General features: G+C 52.7%; 1 protein-coding gene across 2 annotated transcripts in view; it reads right to left on the reverse strand.

The window, feature by feature from the left end:
* Nucleotides 1–27,249, reverse strand: part of VAV2 (vav guanine nucleotide exchange factor 2) — a 158,427-nt gene that overhangs the window by 34,697 nt on the left and 96,481 nt on the right. For both annotated transcript variants that reach the window (XM_026062299.1, XM_026062300.1), the window contains exons 3-5: nucleotides 20,925–20,983; nucleotides 7,148–7,216; nucleotides 99–201 (exon numbers count right to left, since the gene is read on the reverse strand). In XM_026062299.1, the coding sequence (XP_025918084.1) occupies nucleotides 99–201; nucleotides 7,148–7,216; nucleotides 20,925–20,983 (231 nt within the window). The remainder of the gene's footprint in view (nucleotides 1–98; nucleotides 202–7,147; nucleotides 7,217–20,924; nucleotides 20,984–27,249) is intronic.

Genomic DNA, 27,249 nt, shown 5'->3' on the forward strand with positions numbered 1-27,249 from the left:
GCTACCCTTCATTGGTGGATCGCTTATTTATTTAATTTTATCCTCCCCCTTCCCCTCCCACCAAGCCATAGCTTTAAAAAATGCATATAAATTGTTACCATGGGCTGTTGAACTTCCACTCGGATGATATCTTCATAGATATCATCGCCTTCATCTTCACAGGGGACGCAGTCATAAATATCCTCCCCCAGATCATGTTCGCTGGAATGAGAACGAGAACGATTTAGCGATGATAAAGAGGGCGCCTTCGCTGTCACCCGATCGGGCCACCGAACAACTGCGCCCGCTAAAGAGGGAGAATAATCACAACAATAAAAATAATAATAATAAAAACCCTGCTGCAAAGGGGCAAAATGTTGCACGATAGGAGCTGGTGCCGCAGCCGAGGCATCGCTCCGGCTTTATCGGGACCCTCTGACCGGCTGAGCCCACCGCCGAGCCCGGGCTATCTCCACCTGCCTCCGTAGACGTCCGCACTCTCCTGCGTTATCTCCCCAGGATTCCCCCCCACTCCTCTTCCCAAACTTGGGGCCAATCTGCTCAGCAGAAAATGAGAGGTTGCAAAGGATCAAGAGTAAAGTTTTTCTGAATGTGCAGCTCTCCCAGCGTGAACGGCACCGTGCTGACCATGTGCACCCTTCTCGGGTACCTTTCGTGGACCCTCGCGTGAAGAGCAGGTGCCAGTGAGCTGCCCCGCTAGTGCCGGAGCTGGGCTTGGGCTCGGCAGCTGCCCTGAGCAACGGCCCACTACTCCTCCGCGCTGGAGATCACATAAATATTTAACACATCTGGATCTGGTTTCACTAGGTGATGTTCCAGCTCCCATAAAACACAACCTCTGTTCTGATCGCCACCGAGGTTCATTTTTAACACCTCCCAGACTAGCGGGGACTCCCTCAGAGCGAGCGGAGGGGCCTGGGTGGGAAGGGAGCCCCGGTGGGACACGACAAGGAGTGAGGAGATGGCTTCTCTCTGCGTCGCTGTGACGTCTTGTTCATGCCTGGCACAAAACGGGGTGCGAACGGTGCAGCATCCACCTTCACAGCTGCGGCCCTCAAGTGCCTGCTGCACCCCTACCCTACCTCCACATGACTGCTGGTGGAAAAGCACCCGAGCCCCACTTGATGCTACCAACATGCCTTGAGGGACTGCTGCGCACGCACAGAGAGGCACCAGAGTTACCGGGGCCCCTCGCGTGGGCAGGGACCTGCACGTCAAACCAGAATAGCGCCCATCGCCTCCAACAGCAGGTGCTGCCGGTGCCCGAGGTCTCACCGTACGGACATCTCAGACTCGGCTCCGCGATGCTTGGCCCCACGGGGCTGCAGCGCCGCACAGATCCCAACAACAACCTTTACAGCACGGCCGGATCAAGCAACAGAGTCACATTTTCAGAACTGGCCAAGTCACCCAGGAGCTGCCCTTGCAAGCAGATACTTTATAAGGGCATTGACGAGACGCAACGCCCAACTTTCATCCAAAGCTGATGGTGCTGGGTACTTAATAGTCATCGGAGCCTATACAAATGCCCCTAGGGGCGCCTAAGTCACAGAGCATTTTTGAAAATTCAACCCATAATAAATACTAATTAAAAATAACAGTGTTGGAGCTTAGACGTACAGGTGCTGATTGCTAATGGTTCCCACTGAAGTCAGCCTCCTGGAATCAGGACTGTGCAAAGCACTGGAATATCAAACAGCTTTCTGATATTTTACGAGCTGTCTCTTTCAACATGAGTATTAATTACATACAAATATTTAGGCGTAAAACTCTGCTCAAATTGTAACACTCAGTATCTCTGTATTATACGCTCACCACTGAGCAGCAGATGCACATATATTTGCAAAAGTGGGCTCTATTTCTCTTCTAAATGCAGTTCTTTCTATTTTTAAAAACAGATTTATTTAATAAAAGTTTGAGGGGTTTAAATAAATGCACTGGCATGATGTATCATTCCCATTCTCCCAGACTGATACATTGCAGCTACTGTAATAATGCCCACTAATAGCTGGCGATCCATCTTCCCCTTCCCAAGTGTCGCCGCCGCTGTTATTATCTGTACCAATATTTATATTCTAAGCTCCTCTCCTTATCCAGAGCAAGTAACTCCCGGTTCCTGATTAATCTTCCATTCCCGCATGCACCTTTCAGATTGCCGGCTGCCTCTCCATACATCATTCCTCCGGCTAGAAGGTTGTTAGGAAACGTACGGTTGAGTTAATATCGCAACGGGTGTTCCCCGCACAGCAGCGAGTGCAGCTGGGCGTGAGTCCACCGCGGGCATCTCCACCGCACCGTTTTGGGGGGAGAAGAACGAAGGGAAGAAGAACGAGGCCGGGAGTGAGTGCAAAGGCAGCAAAGTGCCCACGGAGCTGCAGCTCTGGCACCATCGGACATGACCCGCGTGCCACCACCTTGCTGGCATTGCCACCCCGAGCAAGCAGCCGAGCTCCCTCTGCCCCATGTGCTCTTTCCTACCGGCACCAATGCAACCCCTTTCCAGCTCCATTTCCTTGCCTGAGGGGAAAAAGAAAGCAAATATCCCTATTTCACAGGGGCATTTGGAAAGATGCCTTCATTTCTGAGCTTGGGGGAGAAGCCCTAGGGGAGCTCCAAACCGACAGCCGTGGTGGTATTAAAATAACGATGCCTTTGTCAGATGGTCCCGTATTTATTCAAGCGCATTCCTGCTCCATCTCTGAGAAACGCCAGAGACGGCCGGTTTTATGGGGACCTGTAAAACGTGCGGATGAGCCTCTCCCGAGCAGCCCGCGAGCCGCGGAGCTTTGCTGGCGCGCGTATCGCTGTTGACACCAGCGCTTTGCACATACTGATCTTCACTGGGCTCTGTGCTTCGTCTGTCAGAGCTGAAAACACGCAACCCCCCCTCCGTTATTAAAAAAAGAAAGTGAGCATCAGGAGGATTTTAGCCAGTAGCAGCCCAAGACCACACTAAATTTTAAATGCCGTAGGGGAAGGGAAAGCAGGGCAGATATTTTCAGGGTTTAGAAGAGGCCCCTGTGGTGGGAGGCGTTAAATTCAGCATCCCAAGCACGGTGCGCTGGGACTGAACGACTTGAGCATAGAAGGCCAGCTCCTCACAGCTTTTTTCCACCAAAAAAGGCAATTTACTCCTTCAATAAAACCAGGGGAAACTGTGAGTTACCCGTGTGTATCAGAGCCTACAATCTATTGCCTGGATTAGGAGACTCATTGACAGCTCCAGGGTGAGGAAAGGGATTTTATCCTCCCTTCAGAGTTAACGCTAGTATTTGCAATTACTGTCATTAGGGTGGAGATAGCCAGCTTTGGACCGGCTGGCCTGGCAGCATCTTGCCTAGAGAGAAAAGCTCGTTGAAAGCAGAAGAATAAAGTCCGGGGGGGGGGTCACCGGCGCGGGGCTGCCCTGGCGAACGCCGAGCTTGTAGCTCTGCCCCGGAGGGCCACCTGCCTCGGGGCTTGGGCACGGGTGGTAAGTCCTCCGCGGCAGGTCCACCTCGCCGTGGTAAAGGAACGCTGCCCATCCCATTTTCAACATCATCAGCGAGGAGGGTGGAGGAGGAAGAGCTGAGAAGCTCGAGGACCGTCGAAGGGTCTCTTAATCCAAAAAAGCTCCTCCGGGACTCGGGGAACTCAACGAGTTTCCACCAGCCTCTTCCTCTGCCGGAACGCAAGGACGGGCCCAAAACCACCTCAGCCCAAGCGAGGCCCTCGGGGCAGGCAGACCACACCGAAGCCCTGCCCAAACCACAGCGCTGCTTTCGCTCTGCTGATGAGAGACCCAGAACTGCCAGGAAGGGCTAAAGAAAGGGGAGGAGGGAGAGGCAGCTAAAATAAGACAACCGAACGCCGAACCCACATTTCCACAGCGCTGCGGCTGGGAGGGCTGAAGATGCAGCAGACCTGCTGGCCTCTGCCAGGCCCGGGCTGGAAGCGCGTGTGCCGAGTCTCCCAGACAGCTGCCAGGCTCCAGCTCGCCCCAGTAATCCTGCACTTTCTCATTCCCACTCTGCACTTAGAGCCATAAATAGACAGCTCATCCGAGCAACCCCCTCATTCATGGTCTCTGACAAACGAGGACGAGCAGGAGAAGTCCTATATTTGCACCACATCTGGCAGGCTCGGAGGGGAGGGAGTGCAAGATGTGCAGCGCAGTCTTTGGACTCGAGATCTCACAGAGTTTTAATTAACCAGATAGTACTTGGACTTAGACGGCGTGTCTGGAAATAGCAAGAGAGGCCTTTCTCATCTATTCTGCTTCAGGATCATGTGTTCCCTGTTGAAAGTGGAACCCTATAATCTCAAAAATGAGCCACCAACACTTACAGCAGCTTAGATGATCTTAGAGGTGACATCAGCTGGACACATACAAATCTTAACTGGTGACAAAGACGACAGGACGTGTTTACAGTTGCTGTGGCTTGAATGTCTTGTACCACAGAGCCATTCATTTAACCGGCTGGCATGTGCGGGTTTTCCAACACAGCAAAAATAATGAGCAAAGTGGCAGCTAACTTATCATCGCACGTTGGCTCCCCTATTCATCATCATTTCTTTAACGCACTTGAGAAATTCTGCAGATCACATCACTGTTTTGGAAGATACAAAGAGGGAACATTGGTGACAGCAGCAAAAGAAGCACGAGGAACTTCAGAAAGCAGCTCTCTGAAGGAGGCAGGATATTGGAAAAGCCTGTGCCCAAGTAAACTGCATCAGCTGGGAAGCTTAGACCAACACTAGAGTCAGTCAGGAAATTTGCTGCGACTTTCTTTCTCTAAGATGAAACGTTTTGTGGAAATGCACCAATTTTGCCAGTGCTTCTGCCTTCTCGTTTTGAGCAGCAGCTTGCTGAGAACTTCTCCCCAGCAGACGCTGACCCGCTGGACAAACCCCAGCCCAGCTCAGCCCCTCGCCCGTCCCCTCCCAGCGGAGGGCACTCGCGGATGCGCTCGCCTCTTCCCCAGGCTGCTGGCTCACGAGCAGCACGAAACGCAGGGAGGCCGGACGGACTGAATCACTCCCAGCTCATGAATGACGCCCTTGTTCGGCCGCTGGGAGACGGGGAGCGGCTAAGAAAGAGCTTTCTCACGGGGCCCCGCGCTTCGCCGGCGTGCAGCAGCGGTGCCCGGCGTGCACTGCGGAGAGGGACAAACTTCAAATGAACGTTTCCTTGTAAAGCACAGAGAAACTTTCCTTGCAAAACGGAGAAAGAGGGACCATGGCTGGTGTGCGGCCGTGCAGCCCGGCCGGGGCTGCGGCACCGGTGCACAGGGTCTCTGGGGCTTTGCCGGGGTCTTCACAGCTCCGGGTGGATTCAGCCCCGATTCGCCCCAGCACTGGCTCCCGCGCAGCAGCAGCGCGCATCTGCACTAAAGAATTCACAAAATATCCCTGTGCCTTTTTACACGCATCTTTCCCCAGCAGCGCCGGCTGAGGAGGCAAAGAGGAGGATTTCACGCAGAAGGGGAAAAACAGAAAGTTAAAGGTTGGAGACAATCTGGGAAAGAGAAGGAAAGAGCTTATATCTCACTGACAGGCAGCACCAATTAAACTTTTAAGTCATTTGAACACGGCACTCGGGCATCGAAGCCCCTCGGAGACGGACCAGCTCCCAGCCACGAGCAAAGGGACGAGGAACAGCTTGGAAATCCTTCACCCCGGGATGCAAAGGGGGGTAAGACCCCCCCTGTATCGCACGGATCCTGCGCCGCTGGAGGGGAGCAGGCGTGCTGTGGGAACCAGCGGGAAAGCAGTTAAAGCCGGGGCTCCCTTCTAAACGCGTAATAACCCGCTCCGAGCGCACCACCCCGATTTTCAGGAGCGCGCTGCCTGCCCACGCGCCGGCTGGAGCGCCGCCAGCGCCATTAGCGCTCACCGCGCTCGCCAGCGCCAGGAACTCACACGCAAACCTTCCTCCAATTAAACGCAGGCCTATGCGCGAGAATCGGGAATTTTAATACCCAATATTTAAGGGATTTGAAGAACATTAGGAGAGGGGAAACGCATTATTTTTTGAGAGGATCTCTTTATAAGTTGGAATTTATTAAACTGGAGCTGCTAGGACCAAACCGCAAGCTGGGGATTCCAGCATAGTCTGGTCCTTGTACTAGTAATTTATGATTTACTCTTGTAATAACCGAAGCCATAAGGAACTCATTGGATTAAGAAGCCTTATTATTTATGTTGTGGAACAATAATATTTAAGAGTATAAGCCACATATCCACCCATACAGATTTGCTCTCCCTATGAAACAGACTGCACTTTATAAGTGAAATCCTGGCCCCGCTGCAGTCAACAGGAATATTGCCATCGAATTCCAACAGGGCCAGTGCTTCGCCACATATATTTTAGCTCGAGGTTGTTTAAAAGCCTGTTATATCACCGCCACAGCTCAGGAACGGCGAAACACAGGCACCAGAGACATGGATAAATATAGAAACGGAGAGCCGGGAGGCGTTCCCAGAACACACCGCGCCGGCAGGGATGCGGGCGATGCACCGCGTGCCAGAGGCTGCCCAGGCGCCGGCCAGCACCTTCAGCAAGCGCCGCAGCGAGGTGCAGACCGGAGCCACCAGAAAACCTCCAACGGGGTCCAACGCCGATTCAGGAAACGGGTACCCCGGGCAAGCTTTTTTGCCCAGGTAACTAATTTTTGCACACCGCATGGCTGAAGCGAGCCGTGCCACATGGATCTCCCAGATTTACACTTTGCGCAACGCTTTCCGGTATGGATTATTCCCTAATCTGGAGTCTCCTTCCTACCTGCTCCCGCCGTTGGTAGGAGACTACAACAAGCCCACAGAAAGTACTCGGAGGAAACCCCTGCTCTGTCCATCCGAGGAATCACGTCCAGGGTTTTTGCAGTGAAAGAGGGCATTTAGCACGCGGAAGGGCTCCCCGACGGCTTGGCCCCCGCCGCCCCCCACCGAGCCACTCGTCAACTGAACCCGATTAGAAGTGATGCCTCCCAGGGCTCTACATGGGAAAAAACAGACCGTTGTAAGAGCACAAAAATCTCCTGGCAAGGAGATCAAAGCAGGCGGCCCAGCTCTCCAAGCCCTGCTGTCATATTTTATCAGGCTTGGCCTCCCCCCGCCTTTTTTTTTTTTTTCAACCCCCTCCTTCTTAAAAGGCAAGGCCACTTACTCCGCCAGCTCCTCCAAGCTCCGATAGACGTCATCGTCGTTTTCTGCGGTCTCCTCCGAAGGGAAAGGCCTGGGGAAGGAGACGGATTACAGCGTTATTGGCGTGGCTGACCTCTCGCAGCAGCCGCCCCGGCTGAACCCGGCTCAGCCCAGAGCATCGCGGCGAGGCTTTTGCAGAGCAAAACTTTCTTTGCAAAACGCGTTTGTTTCTATTCAGGCACCTCTAAAGAGAGAGGGAGGGAGGTGGGGAAGGCAAAACCTCCTCGGCTCTTCCTGAAGTACTAATCAAGTAATATAGGAAGGGGATGAAAAAATACTGCTTTAATTAAACCTGATGCATTATATTGCTGGCACGGAGCCACAGCAGGACGTGGCTCCGGCGGGGCCGCAGGCACCTACGCGCTCTTGTAGAGGGCTGGTGCCACCGGCACTGCCATCCCGTGGCTCCCCACGATCACGCCGAGCCTCGCTCAGAGCTGCTGGCCGGACCGCCAAAAACACGGGCCACGGACATGTCCCCGCGGCCCTGGGCATCCCAGCGAAGGATGGAGGCGGAGGATGCCGGGAGGTCCGCACACCCCGCGCTCAGGTGGTAGCGGACTCCCCGGAGCATCGTCCCGCTGAAAGCACGGCGGTATCGGATGCTTATGTTGTGGGCGAGCAAAACTGGATACGCGTGAACTTTTAACTGCCCCCAAGTGCAATTCCCTCCTCTGCTCTCCCACCCTGCCCGTTTCACGATAAATTGCCTCTCCTGAAAGATTTAATACGCGGCCTGGCTAGCCCCAGAATTTGCTATTCTTGGATCCAGTCTCCAGCAATAATTCGCCCTCCCTCCTCTGCTTCCCTCTCCCTTCCTTCGGGGAGCAGCTTCAGAGCAAGCGCCTTTCCAAACCGGGCTCAAGCCTGCGGCGAGCTCAGTTAAAACCAGGTGGTGAGCCCGGGAGTGGGGGGAAAGAGCAGTGCTGCCCAGCTGCCACAGAACAGGATGATTCCAGGCTCTGCAGGGCGTCGGGGCTGCTGTGCACCCACGCAGCACACGAACCCAGGGGACTTCAGGAGCGCGGCCCAAGGCTGCTCCTGCTGAGCACGCACACGCGCAAAGCGGCCGCGCGGGACGCAAGAGCAGCCGGGACCCTGCCAGCTGCCCTGCTCCTCTTGCAAGGCAGGTGCCGCTCGGTAGTTGTCTCAACACCCCAACATCTGCCAGAACCAGACGTTCGGGCTTTTGCGAGACGTGGGGGGAAGCCCTCTGCATTCGGGAGAGAAGCTTTAAAGCACAGAGGTACAGTGAGAAAAGAGGAGACACCGAGGATCTTCACCAAACGCATGTGCGCGTCTGCGTTTCCTCTCCCCCGCTGCCCCCGAGGGATCAGTGACTAATGCAAAGGCCATGTGAACCTCAGACAAAAAAGCCACCAGCTCCTTGAGCACATGGCGGAGCAGACCATGAGAACCGGCTCCGGCTTCAGCACCGCCAGGCGAGGGCGACGGGGAAGCAACAGTGCCGCAGGGTTACCCACGCGGAAAGGAGGAATCACAGGTGACCTTTTTTTTTTTTTTTTAAACCACCACTTGTTTAAAAGAAATAAATTAAAGAACACCATGAGGCATGACCTCCTTTCTTCAAAATGCCTCTTCTGCTTTTAATCTCTGACTATTCCCTTCTCCAGTGCTCGCCATGCCAGAAAGAAAAGTAAAAGAGTCATAAAGAATATTAAAGTCACAAGAACGCATTTCCAGCCATAAATCCGGGCTCGAGATGTAATCAGTTCGTATGATAAAAACCCACTATGTAAGACAAGGGGGCACCAAACAGAGAAAAATATTCTCTAATGAGAGTTTCTGGGAGCCCTCCCAGCTTCACCTTCACTGCGGGCAAAGCACCGGAGCGAAAGTCAGCGCAGGGGAGGAATTAATAACCTGTATCTGTGCAATTGCAGCTAACGGCTAAAAGAAGGATGCCCAGAACGCAATTAAAAGGAAAGTCACTCCGAGGAGAAGTTTTCTAAATGAACCGGCTAAAATCTGGAGCTGAAGGACGGCTTTCCGGAGAAAGCCCTGGCTTTGCGCTTTGGTCCTGCCTCTGTCCCCGGCTGCCCGTGCAAACGCTGCTCCCGCATCCCCTGCCGCAGGAACCCGCCTCCGATCTCCCCTTCCCCAAAAGGGGGTCACAGCCCTTCCTTCCTCCTTCGACCCCCCTCACTAGGCGCCACCACAAGTTACCTGGGGCAGGGACTTCTCGTCACGGGGTTCAGCAAACAGCCCTTGCTCTTGACCAAGGTCTCCGTGCAATAACGCAATTTAATTTAGCTCCGCTAGTTATGGCTGCTATTTTTGGCTTATGCTCCCCTGTATATCCATTTGCGTTATTTTTCTTCGCTGAACGTGAGAAAAATTCGTTCTCTACCAAAGAGCCGATTACAGGAAACCTCCAACAACCAGCTATCAAAAAACATTTTTAACACTTCCCAGTGCTTTTCCGTATAGTCTCCTTTCAGCGCCGGCGCGCAGGTCACCAGGGTGCTCCGTGCACCTGTCCCTTCAATTACTCCAGCACTTGGCTGGCTTTGCCGCTTCCCATCGGAGCAGCTTCCCACGCGGCCACCGGCGCTCGTCTCGGAGCGACGTCTTCCGCTCGAGCGGACTGCAGAAACAGATTTGAGGCGGTGGGCAGTGGCCAGGGGAGGAAAGCCCTTCACTCGCTCCTGCCCTGCCGTATCCAGGTCAGCACGACTCTAAAACAAACCCCGCCGGTGAACTTCTAACCTGGCGTTTCTTACCGGGGTTTCCCTCGGCCACATCAGGGCTTAGCACAGGGTTTGCACTGAGACGTGTACGTAGATTAATAACTTGGTCTGCAACTACAGAGAGAAAAGCATCTCCATCCAGTAGCACAACGGCGCCGCATATCCTTTAGCCACAAGCTGCCCCGGAGCTACTGCGCTGTTTGGGACCGGTCTGTACAGCGTTATTTAAAAGAAGAGCAGAAACATTGTGAGAAATTCTTTAAAATCTCCAGATACATTGCGACTTGATAAACAGTATTAATTGCATCTTGGAAGAATGGCTGGGGATGTCCAACGGTACCAGAGTACAGTATCGTGAGTCCACTGAAACCCAGCAGTTTTGCAACGTTCCCAATTCATTTGCATTCATTGGAAAATTCCTCTTCTTCAGTATCGTTAATTAACTAGGCTTTTTACTCCAGCATCACTTAAAACCACCTACTGAGCCATATATTCCCCAAGCCTGGGCCTGGGCTGCAGCAAGCCTGATCCCTCTCAGATGAGCAGCAAAACTTCAAGTAACTTCCAACCATGCTGGAACAGGCTCTTAGGGATAACAAACCTCCCAGAGTAGACTCCTTCGCAGACAAAACCCACCGCATTCAACGTGCCCTTTGCAGAGATCAAAGAACTGAACGCAAGCGGCATTGATCCGATGTGCTTGTTTTAAAGTTTTAAAAAAGAAGGAAAGACCAGATAATTTGTGATGGAATTTAGAGCGAGCTTCTCTTTTTGAGCACAAGAGTTACAGATGATCGTTCTCGACACGCAATGCCAAAGGCCCTTGGATCTTGCGAACGCTTAGGCTGTTTTCCAGGTTGGAGAGTTGCTCATGCACAAACTCGCAAGGCAACGTAGGAACCGCCCAAAGCCACAGCACATCGCACAGCAGTATAATCAATTAATACTTCACGAGGCACCTAACGCAAAAGCCTCCGTGGCTCTCAGCAGTCGCTTGGGTTGCCCCATGATCCCTCCTACGATGAACCCTCTCGCCAGCCGTCCCCACGTGCTCCTCGGCAGCAACCCTTCCGGCGGGCAGGAGGAGCAGCTCAGTACACTGCCTGGCTGCTCTCTCCTCTGAATTATTTAATGAGAAGAGCGTAGGTAAGCTGCAATTCCATAACGATGGGAATAAGCAGGAAGATTTATTTATGGATATATTTCAGCATCTGTGTGTCTTGTCCTAGCAACCCAAAACCAGCTGTTCACCTCTGCAGATACCATCACCGAGAGCGCAGAGGGTTTTACTTCGATAATTTTCTGCCGCAGCGCGTTAGCCTCAAAGTGGTGAACAACAGAGCAGGGAGAATCCTGCCTATTTGCACAATTTCTTTTTTCCCCATCTCTCTCCATTCTGATTTCTCGAGGACGAACACCAGCGCCGTGGAAAAGCAAGCCCAGGAGCCGGGTGAAAGGCAGGCAGGGTGCAAGCCAGCGCGGCGGGGATGATCCCCCGCTCGGTCCCCTCTGCCCCCACGAGCTGTTCCCATGCGAGGCCGCGCTCAGCGGAGACGCTCTCTGGGGCAGCTCCGCAGGGACGTTTCTTTCATGACATGGGCAAACATCCACAAGAGCTACGACGAGATGAGTCATCCTTTACCGGGAGCCGAACTCCAGCCTCCAAAGGCTGGTGTGCACATCTGGGACCGGCTCATTCCCATTTTCTTAAGTCTGGTAATCGCACTTCAGTCTCTGAAAAAGCAGGCTGAGTATGACACCAGCAAAACATGAGCTGCTTCCATCTGCTGCCCTTTCTACACGGGGTTTCTTAATTACTGGAAAGGACCAGAGCCTCAGGCTGGTGCGAAGGGGCTTCCACAGCTCTGCCGACACGGACGGGGCTGTGCTGAGCCTTCCCAGCTCGGGATCTGGCCAGAAACATGCTTTAACGCCGTGGTAGCTACAGACTGTAATTACGCCTTGCAGTCACTTGCAAAATACATGGTTGGACACCTAGATCCTCTGACAGCCCCTTTTCGAAGAAAGCAACAGGGCAAGACCGAGAAGCTCTAGCGGCATCTATGATTTCACCAAGGGTCTGGACGTTGCAGCTGTGCTTTCGGTGCGAGCTGGGGCGCCAGGCCACCAGCCGGCCTCAGCTCCCACGCTTTCAAGCGAGCGTCGCTAATCGCAGCCGCTGTCCGAGCGCTGCTAACCGCACCGGCCAACCGAAGCCTGCTGGCAACCCACCTCCGCACGCCTGCAGCAGCGTATGGCGTCTGCTTGCTTCTGCACTTGCAGGGCGTAGATTTGGAGACGCGTTTTTATTCCCCAAGCATCCATCTGTGCTCGCCTAAGAGGGAATAAGGAGGAATGCTTCCGCAGAAACGCTCCAAGCTCGTCAGTGCGAGCGTCTCAACAGCATCGTTTTTGCTACTAACAGGCCTGTTCAGCACCGTTCGGTGACTGGGAGGCAGAAGTATTCAAAATGATGCCTCCAAATTAACATAGGGCCCAAAACAGCAGACGCCACTTTCCGCACGTCAGCGGCTGCCCAGGCCCCGACAAGCGTGAAGGTTCAACGTGGCTCCAGCCTCGGAGCGTATTTCTCCCAGGGAAGCGCTCAGACCTCGACCGCTTGCAACGTATCATTTTGTGAATTCCAACCTTTCCCTTTTTCGTTTTTCCTTCCTCTTCTTTCTTCTGAACAGCAAGTCGCTCCCAGAGCAGGGCATCTCCCGTTCCCCTTCCCACGCCCGCCGGGCACTTGTCAGCCACCACTTCTGGCATCCTGGAGCCCCAACGGGCCTCCTGGGATGACGCACGTCATGCTTTTCATGAGCCCAACATTCGTGGAGCCGTCCAAAGAAAACCATGTGGCTTTGCAAGACGTTTACACACAACTGCAAATGCATTCATCATGGGCTTCAGTGGGGTTAGAGAGATTAAGGCAGCATTTAATTTACTGCCGCATTAAGAGGTGGCTGTGAGCTGACCAGGGGCGAGGAAAGAGGGGACCCGAGGCTGCTCTAGCAGCTCTGCTTGTGACTCGCGCAGCGCCGGGCACAGCTGTGCTCCTCCGAGCTTCGGTTCCCATCTGTGAAATGGAAACGACGTCAGAGAAGGGCTTTGGTAAAGTGCTGCGAGACAGATGAAAAACACCCCGTTAATGCCCACGAGCCATTTCTGCAAGGCAGAACGGAATCAATTCTCCCTACAGAACAAGGCACACTGGAGCATACCAAAAGCTGCTGAATTTAATTAAAATCATACTATTGTGCTACATTACTCATCTCTGGAAAGCACCACCTCATATGGAGCCAACTTTCAGACACGTCCTCTGAAAAATTATTTGCTTTTATTTGTGGTTTGGAACTTGCAAAAATTCTCGCAAGACTAATTCTGATAGAAATTCAGTGGGGGAAACAGCAAGCTACATAATCAGATAACCCAAAGATGACGATTTTGCAGGAGAGCACTCGCAGAATTCAGCATAGTGCCGCGTACAGTGCCCAAGGGTTAGCTACATGCCCTGGTTTATCTCTAGCTCAACTCTGAACCAAGTGCTTCTGGAGGCTATGAGACAAGAAAATAACAGCTCGTATAATTTTATGTATCAACACATTATCGCACTTAAAAAAAATTCTCGTGTACCAATGCTTCGCTCTAGAAAGTGGCAGGATTCTCTCCTCACTTCAGCTCCACGTTGACAATAACAGATGGATGAAATCAAAAGGGGAATCTAGAAACATCTTTCTCAAAAAAGGAAAAAAATCCCCCCACCCCCACAACGGTCTGCAATTGCCTGATTCCAGAACACCTCCCATTAAAACAAAAACCTTTCACACCCTCCTGTTCTTGGCTTTTATCAAGGCAAGACAAGGAAATCTTGTAGCAGGCCTAGCAGCGGACTTTCTCTCCGCTGTACCTGAGCCGCTGCAATCCTAAGAAACACGTGCCAATAAAAACAACATCCACCCAAATACACGTTTCTGCCTGCCTCCAAACCAGCGTCCTGCTGCGCAACGGGACGTGCACAGACACACAGCACCCGCTGAGCGGAGCATTGCGTGGTCCCAAGGGAACACAGCGCTGCGCGTTTCCCCTTCCAGCGGGGTGCAGAGACACGGCTTGTCCGCGGGCAGAGCCAGGAGCTGAATGCAGATGTTCCCAGCCTCAGCCCGCAGCCCCAAGCCCGGCTGAGCCCCAGCTCGGGTCAGCTGAGCCTGAACCCTTCCCAGCGCTGGAGCAAGCGCTGCCTTTCGCAGAGACCCTTCCAACGCCAAAGCTCTTTGCACGCTGCCATCGCACCCGAAGGCGGGATGATGCCACGACGGCCCGCGATGCAGGCGGGAGCCCCGCAGGGAGCAGGACAAGGGCAAAGTTGATGAGAGACGACAAGGCAGGTGCTCCCAAAAAGCCTGCAAGCCCCAAATGTGACTATTAGGCAGAGCCGTGTGCTTCAGGACTGTATCTTCATTACGCAAAGCTGCTGGGCAGGGGAGGAGGCAAGAGAAACTGCCTTTGCTTTTATTAGCAGATGCTTACAGCGTGACTTCAGCAACTCCCAAGCCTACAAAGAAGCCGCACAGAAAAACATGACAGAGATATTTTTCAGACTCTCTGAGGAGCAAGTCTGTGAGGACACACGCTTGCCAAAATAAATGTGTTAAAAATGTTTTTAGCTGAAAAGAAACAGCTTTTAGCAAAGGATTCTGCTCATTGACAAAGGAAGGAGCTCTCTGGCTCTCTGGTCCTCCTACAGAAGGTCTGTTCGTACCACAGGAAACCATCTCCATCGGACCCTCCCTTGCAAGGACTGCGTGAACCTCCGTGGTATTGCGTTAGACAGGACCGATGTTCAGGAAGGCAGATGTACGTGCACCGGGAGCCTAGGGCTGGACAGGCAGAGGTGGTTTCTATCGGCTCGCATGGTGCAGGTGAGCGTTTTGGGACACGGAAGAGCAGGGGTTTAGTCCCAGTTTCCCAGCAGCGCTCTGCAAAGTAACCGCATGCTTTTTCAAGACACAGTTTCCTCACACAGGCTTCCTAAATCCATTTTATAGCAACACTTGAAGTGTGCACAACGGATACACACCGGCAGTAAAAAAATAATGGGCAGAGCGCAATTGCGGAGAGCACACTGGCAATGAATAAAACAGTCCTTGTAAAACCAGCCTTTCAGAAGAAGGGATCCTCTAACTACCTCCTCACCAGAACCGCTGCCTGCAGACACTGCAGGCCTGAATCGTTAGAGACTTTAATTGCTCGTCATTTCCACACCCGGCTGGATCTGCTTCCCGGGCTGAGCTGCCATCCCCAGGGGCAGGGGGACAGAGCAGCACGAAGCCTGCATCGTGCTGGAGAATCTTTGCAAATCACATAAAAGGTTTCCACTTATTACCCTTCCCTCCTCCAGGACAGCAAGGGGAACCCTCTTCTTGGTAAGCTCTGTTAGGGCTTGTGTGGTCCTACCTTGTGCAAGAGCTGGGCTGTGCTGGTAGGACCACAAAGCCTCATTTCTAGCGTCACCCCCACTGCAAAATTCAGGCTACTCCCACACCGCAGTGGGGTTCAGTTAGGGAAACGGATTTGATCATGCAATCGAGACAAAACTCTAGCTTTAATTCTGAACTGCTGAATCAAGTGTGGAGGTTTTGGGACAGAGTTTCTGGATCAAACACAGCTGACCAGTGAAGGAAACATGCTGGGAGTGAAGAGATTTAAACCCTGACACGACCCTGGGCAAGTCGCTTCCCCTGTCCACACCTGGCTCCCCAGAGCACTGCTTCATCCCTGCCAGCCGGCCGGGTGGGAAACGTCTCTGCCCAGCAGCGACCTCAGGGAGGCCCCGGCATTGCAGCCGGCACGAGGGACGCCCAGCCGCGTGGGTGCGCACTGCAAAAGCGGGAACATCCAGGCTGGCGGAGCTCTGCGCCGGAGCAAGGTCAGCACCTCCCGCCGGCCTCGGGACAACCCGCGGGACAACCTGAGCGAGGCTGCAAAGTTGACACAGGAAAACCGAGCAATGCCAACGCTCACCAGCAAGGCACGGGTTTTGCAGACAAAGCAGGGTGGTAGAAAAGGTTCCTTTGGGCCAAATCCTCACGGATGGGAGCAGCCTGGTACCTGCTCCTGTTGCCAGCTTGATTTAAACCAGCCTGACCGCACGGGACAGCTAGTCTGGGGGCAAGGCTTCTTCTCCACAGTCCGATTCCTTTAAACGGGGATAAAAGCACACGTTAAATCCTGCCCCCTTCTCGAAGGGGCGAACGGCCAGACCCGACACCAGCTCAGCGCCCAGATCCCTGGCCTTGCCCCAAATCCCCGGAGAGGCAGCAGGGTGTCTCTCCTCCACTGATGGATCCCAACTCCGTTTGCAAAGCAGCATATCCCTGCTCCCGACGTGCGGGAGCCGTTGCAAGGTAAAACGCCGTGTTTGCATTTATTTGTTTAAACGCGAGGGGTAAACGGCAGCCCGGGGCGACAGGGCTGACCTTGCCGCGCTCGCTTCGAGGCGGCACTAACGTGACGCGTTTTTCCTGCAACCGCAGGCTGCCGAGAGCCGAGCCGCGCAGCCGCCCGCGGCGAAACACGGGGACCCGACCTCAGCTCCCAAACCGCTTCCCCTCTCCTTTCCCCGCAGCAGGGCCAAAGCCCCGCTGCTTCTCCGGCAGGAGAAGGCGTTCGCTTGACAAACAGACCTTTGCACCGCTCCTCTCTCCGTTTGCAAATGTTTCTAAACGTGTTTTATGAACTGCAGTGTCTTCTGCAGAAAGTCACTTCAGCGGTTCAATTCATATATAAAGGATTTACTTACATTAAGGGCCTCGGTAAGAGGCCTTTGAACATGCTTAACTCCTTCCCGTTTTCAGACGGTTTCGCTGTGCACACATTAAAAATGCATGAAGGCGGCATGAGGCGATATTCCTTAACCTCCTGCTTTGCTTGCAAAACTCCGCTTCCAGGAAAAACACACATCTCGGGGAGATGAAAACACCCCCCTCGCCGCTCTCCCGTTCGGCCGCGGGGCTGCTCCCACCAGGTGCAACAACGGCCGGAGCCCAGCGGACGCCACAGCAGAGATCAGCCAGGACTGGCGTAGGAAAGGCTCACGGAGAAAACCTTCACGGGAAAAACCCCGCTTTATCGGGACCTGCAGCAAAAAGCCTCGGTGCCCTCCACCGAGCTAAGATTTCGCTCGAGGACACTTGGAAAGGGTGGGAAAACCCATGCTGCAGAGCGCAGGACAGCATCTGCACCGCGTCCCTACGAGAAGATCACGTTATTCCTGTCTGCTACGAGCTTCTTGCGCCTAACTTGGAAGCGTTCAGCACCGGCCACGCTGAGAAACCGGATAACAAGCTTCACGGGCCATGAGTCAGGCCCGCAGTGGAAATTCCCAGTTTCCTAGGGGTAAAATAAAGCCTCTCCTTGTTCGGAGGCTGCCGAGGACGGGCACGGAGCAGGGGGCTCCGTTCTCGCTGGGGCGGCTGGCAACCCTCGCGGCTCTTAGAAACGCGAGAAACGTGGCTGCAACCGCGCCGCCCGCCCTCCAAGCTTCCCGAGCTTCCCAGTGATTTTTTTCTTGAGACAACAGGAGTCGCGGCTTGACCAAAGGATGTTTAGCACGGAAAGAAAGCTAAGGAAGGACGAAGAGGGGAGCAAGGCAACCTGCGCATGTTTAGCCACTGAAACAGAGAGAAACAGGAAAACAATAAAAATCCCCTCTCTCCTTGGGGCCATGGGCAACGATAGCACGACGGCAATCTTCTCTCTGTCCCCAAATACAGCTCCGCCGTGGTCCCCTCAAAATGATGCATGGATAAAAACTACAGGAAAAGGGTATTATTGGGTTACTGCACAATCTGTGCTCCGAGACGAGATCAAAACTCAGTGTCGCCCAAGGCTGCACGCACCCAGGTGAACAGGCAGGTCTCGGTGCAAATAAGCAAGGAGAACGCAGGGATCATTTGAGTCCCCGTTTCTGAGAGGGGAGAAGACGACATACCAAACTAAGGGATTTGCCCAGGGCCAGGTGCAGTGCTCGGGGGCAGAACCGGCATCAGAACGCGGCTTCGTGCATCCTTCAGTGCATTTCTTTAACCACAAAACCATCTTCCTCTGAAGGACCGAAATTAAAGAGAGAAAATGCACCTTTTTCCAGGAGGCACCAATAAGCCAGGGGCTTGTTGTGCATGCAAAACTATCAGAAAAAAGGGAAAAAAAATTTAGTGACTTTGTCACCGTGGCATGCAATGGTCTGAAGGCAACCTGGACCTCCCGGGCTGACGTCCCCGGCAGCGGGCCGGTGCACAGCCATTAGCGGGTGGTGGTCTTGACGACTATATATTCCCTTAACTAGCGGAGATATGAAACGTGGGAGAGGGATAGCAACCGAGCTGTTTGCACAACAGCCTTATGCCACAGATAAATCCATTTTGATTTTAGCAATCAATAGAGGCAGCAGCCTGCTAGGTGCTAAGTCAATGCCGCAACATGCTGAAGGGTGACACCGTTTTCCAAAGGAGATCCGAAATCCGCAACTGAAATTATAACAGAGCAGGAGGAGAAAATCCATAGCACGGGCTGTAGCTACAGCTGCAATATATTAAGTCCAGCCTTTGCAGTGTACTGCAAACAAAACATTGCATTCAAGATCATTTTTTGCCATGTTTTGCTATTTGTAGCTTGTTCCTTGGAAGAAACACTCTGTCATCTCAACACAGCTATCCTGATAGCTATCTGATTTACTCTGTGAAACAGGGTTTCTCTGGCAAGGTTCACATATCCAGAAATTATTAGACAGAAAGACTACTTTTCTTTCCACTGAATAACACATAAGATTCATTGTTATTTTTCTATCCTGCAATCTGTGGAACATATTTAAGGACAAGTAATAGGCTTGGGGGATTTATTTTATTCTTAATTTGAGTGATCCTGAAGCCCTAGACCTAAAACTGTTGGCTCTGTTGGAGCAGATCCACGCTCATGCTACAGGACTGACGCCCGCACAGTCCAGCTCCCATCCTAATCCAACTGTATTATTGATGGTGTTGCAAGAAATCATCTAATTAAAAACAAACGAACAAACAAAAACCCCAGCAGCAGTGGGCTAATGAGGTCTCGCTCACATCTCGATGGGATGCAACACCCCCATGAGGCTATTTTCCAGCTAACGGGAGCGACAGCGTTTGCTGTTCTTACCGGGGTGGCCAACGGGGAGGAGGAGCAGGGTTAACACGCAGGGAAAACCCGGAGGGATAAGCAAAGACCCACCAAGCTCCATGCTGTTCTTGTGCGATTACGGTGCCAAAGGCTTCCAAGATAAGGGACTTCAGTGGGAATTGTAAATGCCGGTTGTAAAAAGGAGGCAAAAAATCAGCATATCCGCAAGAAAAGAAACGCCACAGTCCGCATGCCTCCCCGCCCCTGGATCCAGCTACCAACCATCAGCCCCATCCCTGGGAGCTGGAGACCTTCCTAAGACCTCAACAGAAACATGACAGCTCGTTCACGGTCCGCAGCGACGACACGACCCCCTGCCCAGGGAAGGGCTTTGCGAGGGGCGAGGGACACGGCGAGGCTCCTCCAGCGAGGTGCCGAGACCCCTCCGCGTCGGCACCCCAGCTTTTCAGCGCAGCCCCGGCAAAGTCGGGCCGTGCATGGATTCCCCCATTAGCGCCTGCCTCCGAAACGCTTTGGATGCTCTTTGCCCTTGCAATAATCATCGCTGCAGGCTTCTCCGGGACTCAAGACTACTCTTATAATAAATAGCCCCTAACTCAGGCCACGTGCTTTAAACCTCAATGTGCTCTGCAAACCTTCGTTCCCTGAATCTCCCAATGCTCCTGGTGGGACCGGTCAGACTCAGTTAACAGAGAGGAAGACGCAGGGCTTGTTTCACACGGCCTTGCTCCCCTCCAGCAAGATCAGTGCAGTGAAAATAATGTATAATGGTAAGAAAATAAAACTCAAAGGGGGGAAACCATGGCCTGGGGTGGTTGGCAGGGGTGGCAGGGCTAGGAGCAAAGCAGCGGCCCCGTCCAGTCCTCATCCCCACGTCCTGGCTGGGGCTGTTGCCGGCCCCGGGAGGCAGCCGCGAGCCAGCGCTGCGCTACATCCCAACCGGAATCGCAGCAGGACAAGCTCGGGGAGGAAAACAAGCACATTTTATAGCTGGGAGGGCAAACCAACACACACACACACTGAAGGAAAAGCACTTTGGCCCGAGAACTTCTCCCAGTTACATCGGTTGTTTTGGTGATATCACCAGATTAATATTAAAAATACACACAAATAAGAAAAACAGTTGCAAATATTTGGTGGATAACAGGGTCATTTGCATTGCGTGCATTTTTTCAAGCCCGTCGCTGCTGTTCCTTCCGCGGGCAAAGGAGGAGGCGCAGCCCCGCGGCCAGGCCTGGGTTACTTATTAACGCCCCTTCTACGCTCAGCAGTAGCGTGCTTTGGTCAAGCCCGGGAAGAAGTTTGCCAGCTGCTAGTAATTACAAGGCCACCTTGGTCACTTCTGGGGTTCCCGACGGTGCTAAATCTTAGCATTAACAGCAGAGCGGGCCAAGGTGAGCCGGGCGGGTGACGAGCGAGGACGGTGAGGCACAGCCACCGAGCCGCCGCCACGTCGGGCAGGCTCCAAAGGACGGGTGCTTCCTGGCGTCCCGTCCCCGGCTGGGCAGACCCTGGAGAGGAGACCTGAGCAAGACCTCCAGCAAGAGCAACCGCAGCCCACCCCGGCCCCTGGTGCTCCCCTCCCCAGCGCGCCTGGAGAAGCACCTCGCATACAACTAGGGACGTTTTCACCGATTTTATCTAGAGCAAAAGACTGAGGGCGTGAAGTACATTTGCAAACTATCCCCGAGCAGCTAGGGGTGCTTCTGCAGGCACCCTGCACCCCAAAGGCAGTCCCCTCGGTGGCTGGTTATCCCTAACATCATAATCCCAGCCATATTAACGGGAGGCAGATGCGATTAAATACTAAGGAGAGAGAGAAACATTATCTAAAGCATCATATCGCAAGGATCTTACCTAATTCCTTTGGTTTGAGCAATACTGTGGAAGGAGAGTCTGGATACCGCAGATATCACCTGGGAACGAGAGAAAAAAGAAAACCGTGGTGTGCTTATTGAAAACAGAGGAAGCTTTGGTGGGAACACGGGGACTCCAATACGACGTTTGGACCCAAACTTTCCGCTCCCGCAGACGTCCGCTAAAGCGGGTGAGCTCCGTTTCCCGGGAAATCGGCCTTGGCGCCCCGCAGCCCTGGGAATGGCACCGTCCCAGGAAACTCCACCGCGCAGCTCATATAATAGCTCCAGATCTGCTCTAGCGGGTTTATGCAAGACTGAGGACCTCTGAAAATTGCCTTGCTTTATATTTTATTATAAAAGGTTTATAACTCCTTTGCTCTTTCTCCACGTGAGAGGATCTTACTGAGGCAAACGTACTAAAACACTGAAAGGTTTTGACTTCTTGTGTTTCAATAAAGATACATCATCCATCTGTTAGAGGTGAGCGCAGGCTGGGTTTTTTTTTCTGGTGGAGAACATCCAAAAGTGGTCCAACAGTGTAATATTTTCACCAGCATTGCAATCAGGAAAGGTAAAGCCATTGGCTTGTTGTGAAAATTCTCATTTTTGATGTTCACTTATGTTTTAATTGCTACGCAGAATTTTCAATGAACACAGAAAACGTGGTTTTAGTCACTTATAGACATAAAGCATGCTTTACTCTTACTCACATCCATCATTGTAAAGCTGGGGAACAAAAACACAGACCTATTATTTTTGGAAGGGGTTCCTATCCACTGGAATGAATACAGATGTGCGTGTCAGGGGCGCGGATAAAGGACCTCTGGAGCGGACCCTGCCGTCAAGGGCTCCCACGCGCCACCCCGGCTCTCCGCGGGACGTGACGGAGTCCAGCTGTCCCTGCCGCAAACGGCCACCGCTCCGCCGGCCGCGCGGGGGGCTCGGTCGTCCCGCCACGCCACGGCTCCCCTGCGCCCAACCGAGCCGCGCGGCACCCGTTCGTGCCGCTCAACACCGTTTTCCCCTCCAGCTCTAAGGATCCGTGACAGAAGGAGAAAACCCACGGGCGAGTGTGGGGACGCCTCGGCAGATCTGAGGCTCCCCGCTCCAAGCCCTGATCCTCTCCTCCACCCTTCTGCAACCTTCATCCCTCCGCCAGACGCTCCCGGAAGGTTTTTCTCAGTGTCTCTAGGAATTGGGGCTCGGCGCTTCGGAGCAAGCGGAGGCCCTCGCGGGGACCCGCTGGGTCTCCGCTGCTGCCACCCAACACTCGGGAGCGAAGCCCGAGCGGCGGCAAAGGCTCTGCCACGGTCTGGCATTTAACGGGGGACTTTCAGCGGGAGAACAGAGATGCTGAATTATTCAACAGGTCAAATGAGACTCTGTGAATGTCAAAACTCGGCCAAGTTTCTCCCTGGTATAAAATGTCACCAACGGGAGTTCAACCCAGAAAAGTAACTCCAGAGCAAGCGAGGGAATTTTCCTCTCACCTCCGAAGCCTCCTTGTCCCACACAAAATATTTGTAGCAAAGAAGGGCATTACCAAAGCATCCTTCCAGACCTTCTTTTTTAGATCTTGTCCCTGACACTTCCCTCTAAAGAGACCACAGGGATTAGGGATTGCTTTGATTAGACAAAGCATCCTTTTTGCTACCGCTGCCGCGAGCGTATTTTTCGGCCTCTTTCTCCCTCCTGAGAGGCCGTTTGGATGGCTACCAGGACATCATCCTCGTCACGGTCGGATGCCCCGCGGTCACTGATTACGGACCACAACTACTGTGCAACCAGGAGAGACGCTGTCAACTTTCTGAAGCAGAAATTAAGTCCCACAGTCTTAAATGCAGTGAAGCTCCTCATTTCACTGCAATCTGACACAGGAAAAGCAGCACGGGGGAAGGTTGGCTGCTTCTGCAAAACGTGCTCCAGCCACGCGCTCCTCTGCCAGCAAGCTGCAAGCTCCGAACCCCACCAGAGACTCGCACCTCCGCTTCGGGGAAGCGTTTAGGAAGCCTGGCCCTGCAAGGCCTCCTCACGCTCGTTACTCCGACCGGTCTCTCATTTGCTCTGGCTTTGAGAAACGTCATGCAAAGACGTGGCTTCTGGTAACGCCACGCTCCAGCGAGCGGGGAACTGAACGCAACTGAGCCCACCCGGGAGCAAAGGCGGCCGGGGCGCGAGCCCCACGCTCACCGGGGCGCTGCCTCGCGGCAACGACGCCGCGTCAACCGTAGCACTTTGAAGGACAAACTCTCAGGCCGTCATTTCAATGTGCATTTTAAAAAAAGGCTGACTTTCCCTTAGGAGAAAAAAAAAAAATTACAAGAGTAGCAAGAGAAGGAGGAAGGTTAGAACACAACCGGGTGTCAAAAGAAACCAGGTGCTATTCCCACCTTGTCAGCAGCTTGGAAGACCACCGCAGGCACGTTATTCAAACTCGCTATGCCTCCGTCTCCAACCTGTGAAAGCAGCCAGGCTAATTTTTCCCTAGTTTCAGAGAGGAGGTGAGACTTAGCCCATAGGCGTCCATGGAACGCTCTAGGACTCGTCAGGGAAGAGCTCGGCTGCCAGCAAGCAACACCTGGAAATGCGTCGACCAAACGCGGAAGGGAACACGGAGCGCCAGCTGGCAGCCCCAGACTCAGCTCGCACTGCACTTTTCCCAAAATAGTCCAAGGGAAGTCCTAGACTGATTGAATGGGACTCTTCTGAGGTCTATTATTAGACTTATAAAGCATAAAAATCAGTTTATGAATCAGTTATACTGCAGGGTTTGACTTCCAGGGGAACTTAAGAGAAAAGCGCACTGTTTGCTAGGCCAACAATTTTTGCTTTGTTCTTTTATGAAACCCCCTAATCTCTGAACATCCAGGCACATCAAAGCCTGGAATCTGGTTCTAACACCGAACCAGATGCACAGGCTCGGCTGTCTACAATTAGGCTCCCAAAATTCATGTATGTAATTCATTTATGTAAAAACGACACTTAAAAAAAAATAAAATAAAATAAAAAAGGAGAGACCAGGCACAAAGCACCTCCACAACTTCCAAAAACGAGCCCGAAGAGTAGTCCCACCAGTCCCAACATCAGGCTTTAGGCTTCCACCAGCACCTCCGGCTAGCTGCGAGCAGCAAAAGCCCCGTGCGATCCCAGCTCCTGCACCGGGCTCCCGCGCTCGAGGCCGCCAGCCCCCAGCCGGAGAAGCATTTCAGCATAAGTAATCCTCTCAATTTCAACAGGATTAAACAACGTTCTTAAAACTAAGTAAATCCTTAAGTGCTTGCTAAACTGTGTCTCATCTTCCCTGCAAACCAGCTTCTTACTTGCCCAGAAACGCAGTATTACTTCCTGCCACTCCTGGCTATAATTTTCTATTAGGCTGGGCAGAAACGGCTGTATTATACGTAGAGGCAGCAGCTGGCACAGTGGGTCCCTGATCTCATTTGAGGTTTTCAGTCTGTTCTGTGACACAAGGACATATTAATACAAGTAATACAGATATGACACAAGTGAAATCATGGTCCTCCGGTTATTTATACCTCACCAACCTTTTATTGCAGCCTGGAAATGCAGAATCCATTTGTCCTTTCACAAGGCAGGCAGTAAAACCAAAAAAAAAAAAAGAAGATTTCTTGCCATGGGGTATCAGTTAAATTCTGATTTACCTTAACTATTGCTTACGTACAGTCCTTTGGGCTTCCCCTCCTAAAGCCAACGCGCTGCTCAAAACTGCGGAGCAGGCAGAACCGAGGCCATTGCATCTTTAAAGCGCTACTGGAGCGCATGCAAGAAATCACGAGCAACGACTGCCGAATTTGCTGGTCCCTTGAACCGTACTCGAAAAGGCTCCGACGATCAAAACTGCTTTATAGCCGCGCTGCCGCACCGAATCAATCAGCCGGGGCAGCGGCAGGCGCTCGGGGCTCGGTACCGCCACGGGAGAGGTTATCAAGGTCACCGAAACATGCTGCTCGGGAGACCTCTGCTCATCGTTTGCTAGCTCGTCTTTCGGGGGAAGGAGGGCTGTGGGCTTAGACTGCAGGGCGTTATGCAGGTTATCAGAATCAGCCCTTCGCCTAGGCCTCAAAATGCAACTTCCTCCAAGAAGAAGGCATTCAGCATGCAAAAATTACTATAAAAGCTACACATAATGTCCTGGCTGCCAGCAAGATGCCAGAAACCGGGCTATAAAGGCACGAGGTGCAGGCGCATGTACAGACAAGACTTCTTCTACATTTGACCTGCAAAGGTTACCAGGAAATTTCTGGTGGCATTTTACCACGCAAGGCGAGGGATGCTGCCTGCGTTCCCGACCTTCCAACTTGCCTTGCATTTTTGACGCATCAGCTAGATCAAATTGATCTACTTGATCATTTACCAGCTGGTATGTTGCAGAAAAGTCTGCAGGGTACGAGTGGATCGCTGCGAATCAACATGATCAGGAAGGGAACAAGAGGGCCCAGGCATTGCAGCCGTGATTTCTGAGCCCAAGCACCAGAGGTCTCAAAGAGGCCCTGATTTTCAGCAGACAGCAAGTCCTGCAGTTCCTGAAAAAAAATCAGGAGTCTCAAATTGGGTTCCTCAAATTCACTAGTCCCTTTGCAAGAATCCTGGTTGAGTAAAGAAATGGGATTTTTGCAAACAAAAAAACCACCCAAACCAACATCAAAAAACCCCACACCACCATAAGAAAACCACCAATTTTCCTCTTCCTTCATGCCACAGCTTTCTTTTAGGAACTAAAGATTTAAAAATAAACTAAAACAAAACAAAAATAATTTACGATGCTTACTGGTCTTCTATTTCCTCCATCATTGTTTATTTCTGGTAATATCTCTGTGCATCTAGAAAACTCTAAAATAAACTCTCTCATTATTTGAAAAAACAAACGAACCCAGCTGGCCTGGAATACACTTTGCATACCAGGAACTCCCCAACCTTTCTGCATGCTACGAGCGTGCCTGGAGAGTCAGCGTGATTTCCATGCATTCCCACCAGGCTGACAGGTTGCGCCGAGGGACTTAGTGAGACCGCACATTTCCCAGAACAAGCGAATATTTGCTTCCAAGCAAATTAGGAGCTCAGCTGAGCAGCGATGCGCCTGAACGGAAACCTCGATCTCGCCCCATCTCTGCACACACCCTTCTGGGGTGGCAAGCTTAATTAATATTAAAAAAAGGCACCAGTGGGAAGCACCAGACTCCAGAGCAAATACCCGCTCTCCGACTTCACAATTGCGGAGCTATTTGCACACACCAACACGCCAGTCCTGAATTTTCTCCCGCAGGTGCTCTGCTGCACGTGGCAATGGTCAGCAAGGTGTCTGGTCGCCTTGTGTATTCGCCACCCACACTGCTGTGGATGTGAAAACATACCTGGGGCCGTTTCCGAGCACTTTACACCCAGCTGCACCACCTACACAGGGCCGTGCACAGCCAAGTCCTGCTATTTGCAAACCAAAGTGTCATGAGAAGTTTCCAGCTTCCCATCATCTCCCTTTGCATATGCCTCTCCTTTGGTTAATACCTCGCTTAAGCCAGCCCTGAGTCCTGGTAACCTTCTTCCCTCGCTCAATTATTCAGCGTAGCCATGCCCGGAGTGTATGAGCCAGCACAAACTGCACAAAACACAACCACCTCCTTACTCTGGATCAATTATTTACACTCCCCATATGCTCTTGCCTATTGCATAATACCTGTAAGGCTTTATAGCACGTGTGCAGGGAGCACAGGGAATATTAAACCTACAGCTGATTTATAACCGTCTCCCCAAACGCAGCACAGCCAAGGCTACTGCCACTCGAGCATCCCACGGATGTCACAGGGAATTCCTTAAATTAACATCTCCTGATACAACCAGCTCCTCCAACGCTGCGTCACCTGATAAGACCATCGCTGTAAATCACCGCGGTACGAGAGCAGCAGCCCCTCACTGAGCGGAAGGCAATAAGACTCGGCGGTGCACTGTTTCCTTCGGACGCCAAGGATAAGCGGCGACTCGGTGACGCTCTCGGAGAAGTTCTCCGGCGAGGACACAACAGCACAGCGGCGCAGACCCGCAGCGGCACGGGGACAGCCGGCCGCAGCCAGACACCGGCAGCTTTGCAGCCTGTGATCTCAGCAACCGTGCACCCCAGGGAAAGCCAAGCTCTCATGCCTCCGCTTCCCTCCCCATAAAGCAGGGCTAATAAAGCTCACTTGGCAACTTACCTTGCTGAATACAAAAGTTTATGGGCAACAGCTACTGCATCTTTACTCATCAGAAATAGGCAGCAGAAACCAAGCAGCTGTGAGCAAGCACCCTCCTCACACCCTACCCCTAAGCGC

This window comes from Apteryx rowi, unplaced genomic scaffold (genome assembly GCF_003343035.1).
Source record: "Apteryx rowi isolate R43461 unplaced genomic scaffold, aptRow1 scaffold_19, whole genome shotgun sequence".
NCBI classification, from domain to species: domain Eukaryota; kingdom Metazoa; phylum Chordata; class Aves; order Apterygiformes; family Apterygidae; genus Apteryx; species Apteryx rowi.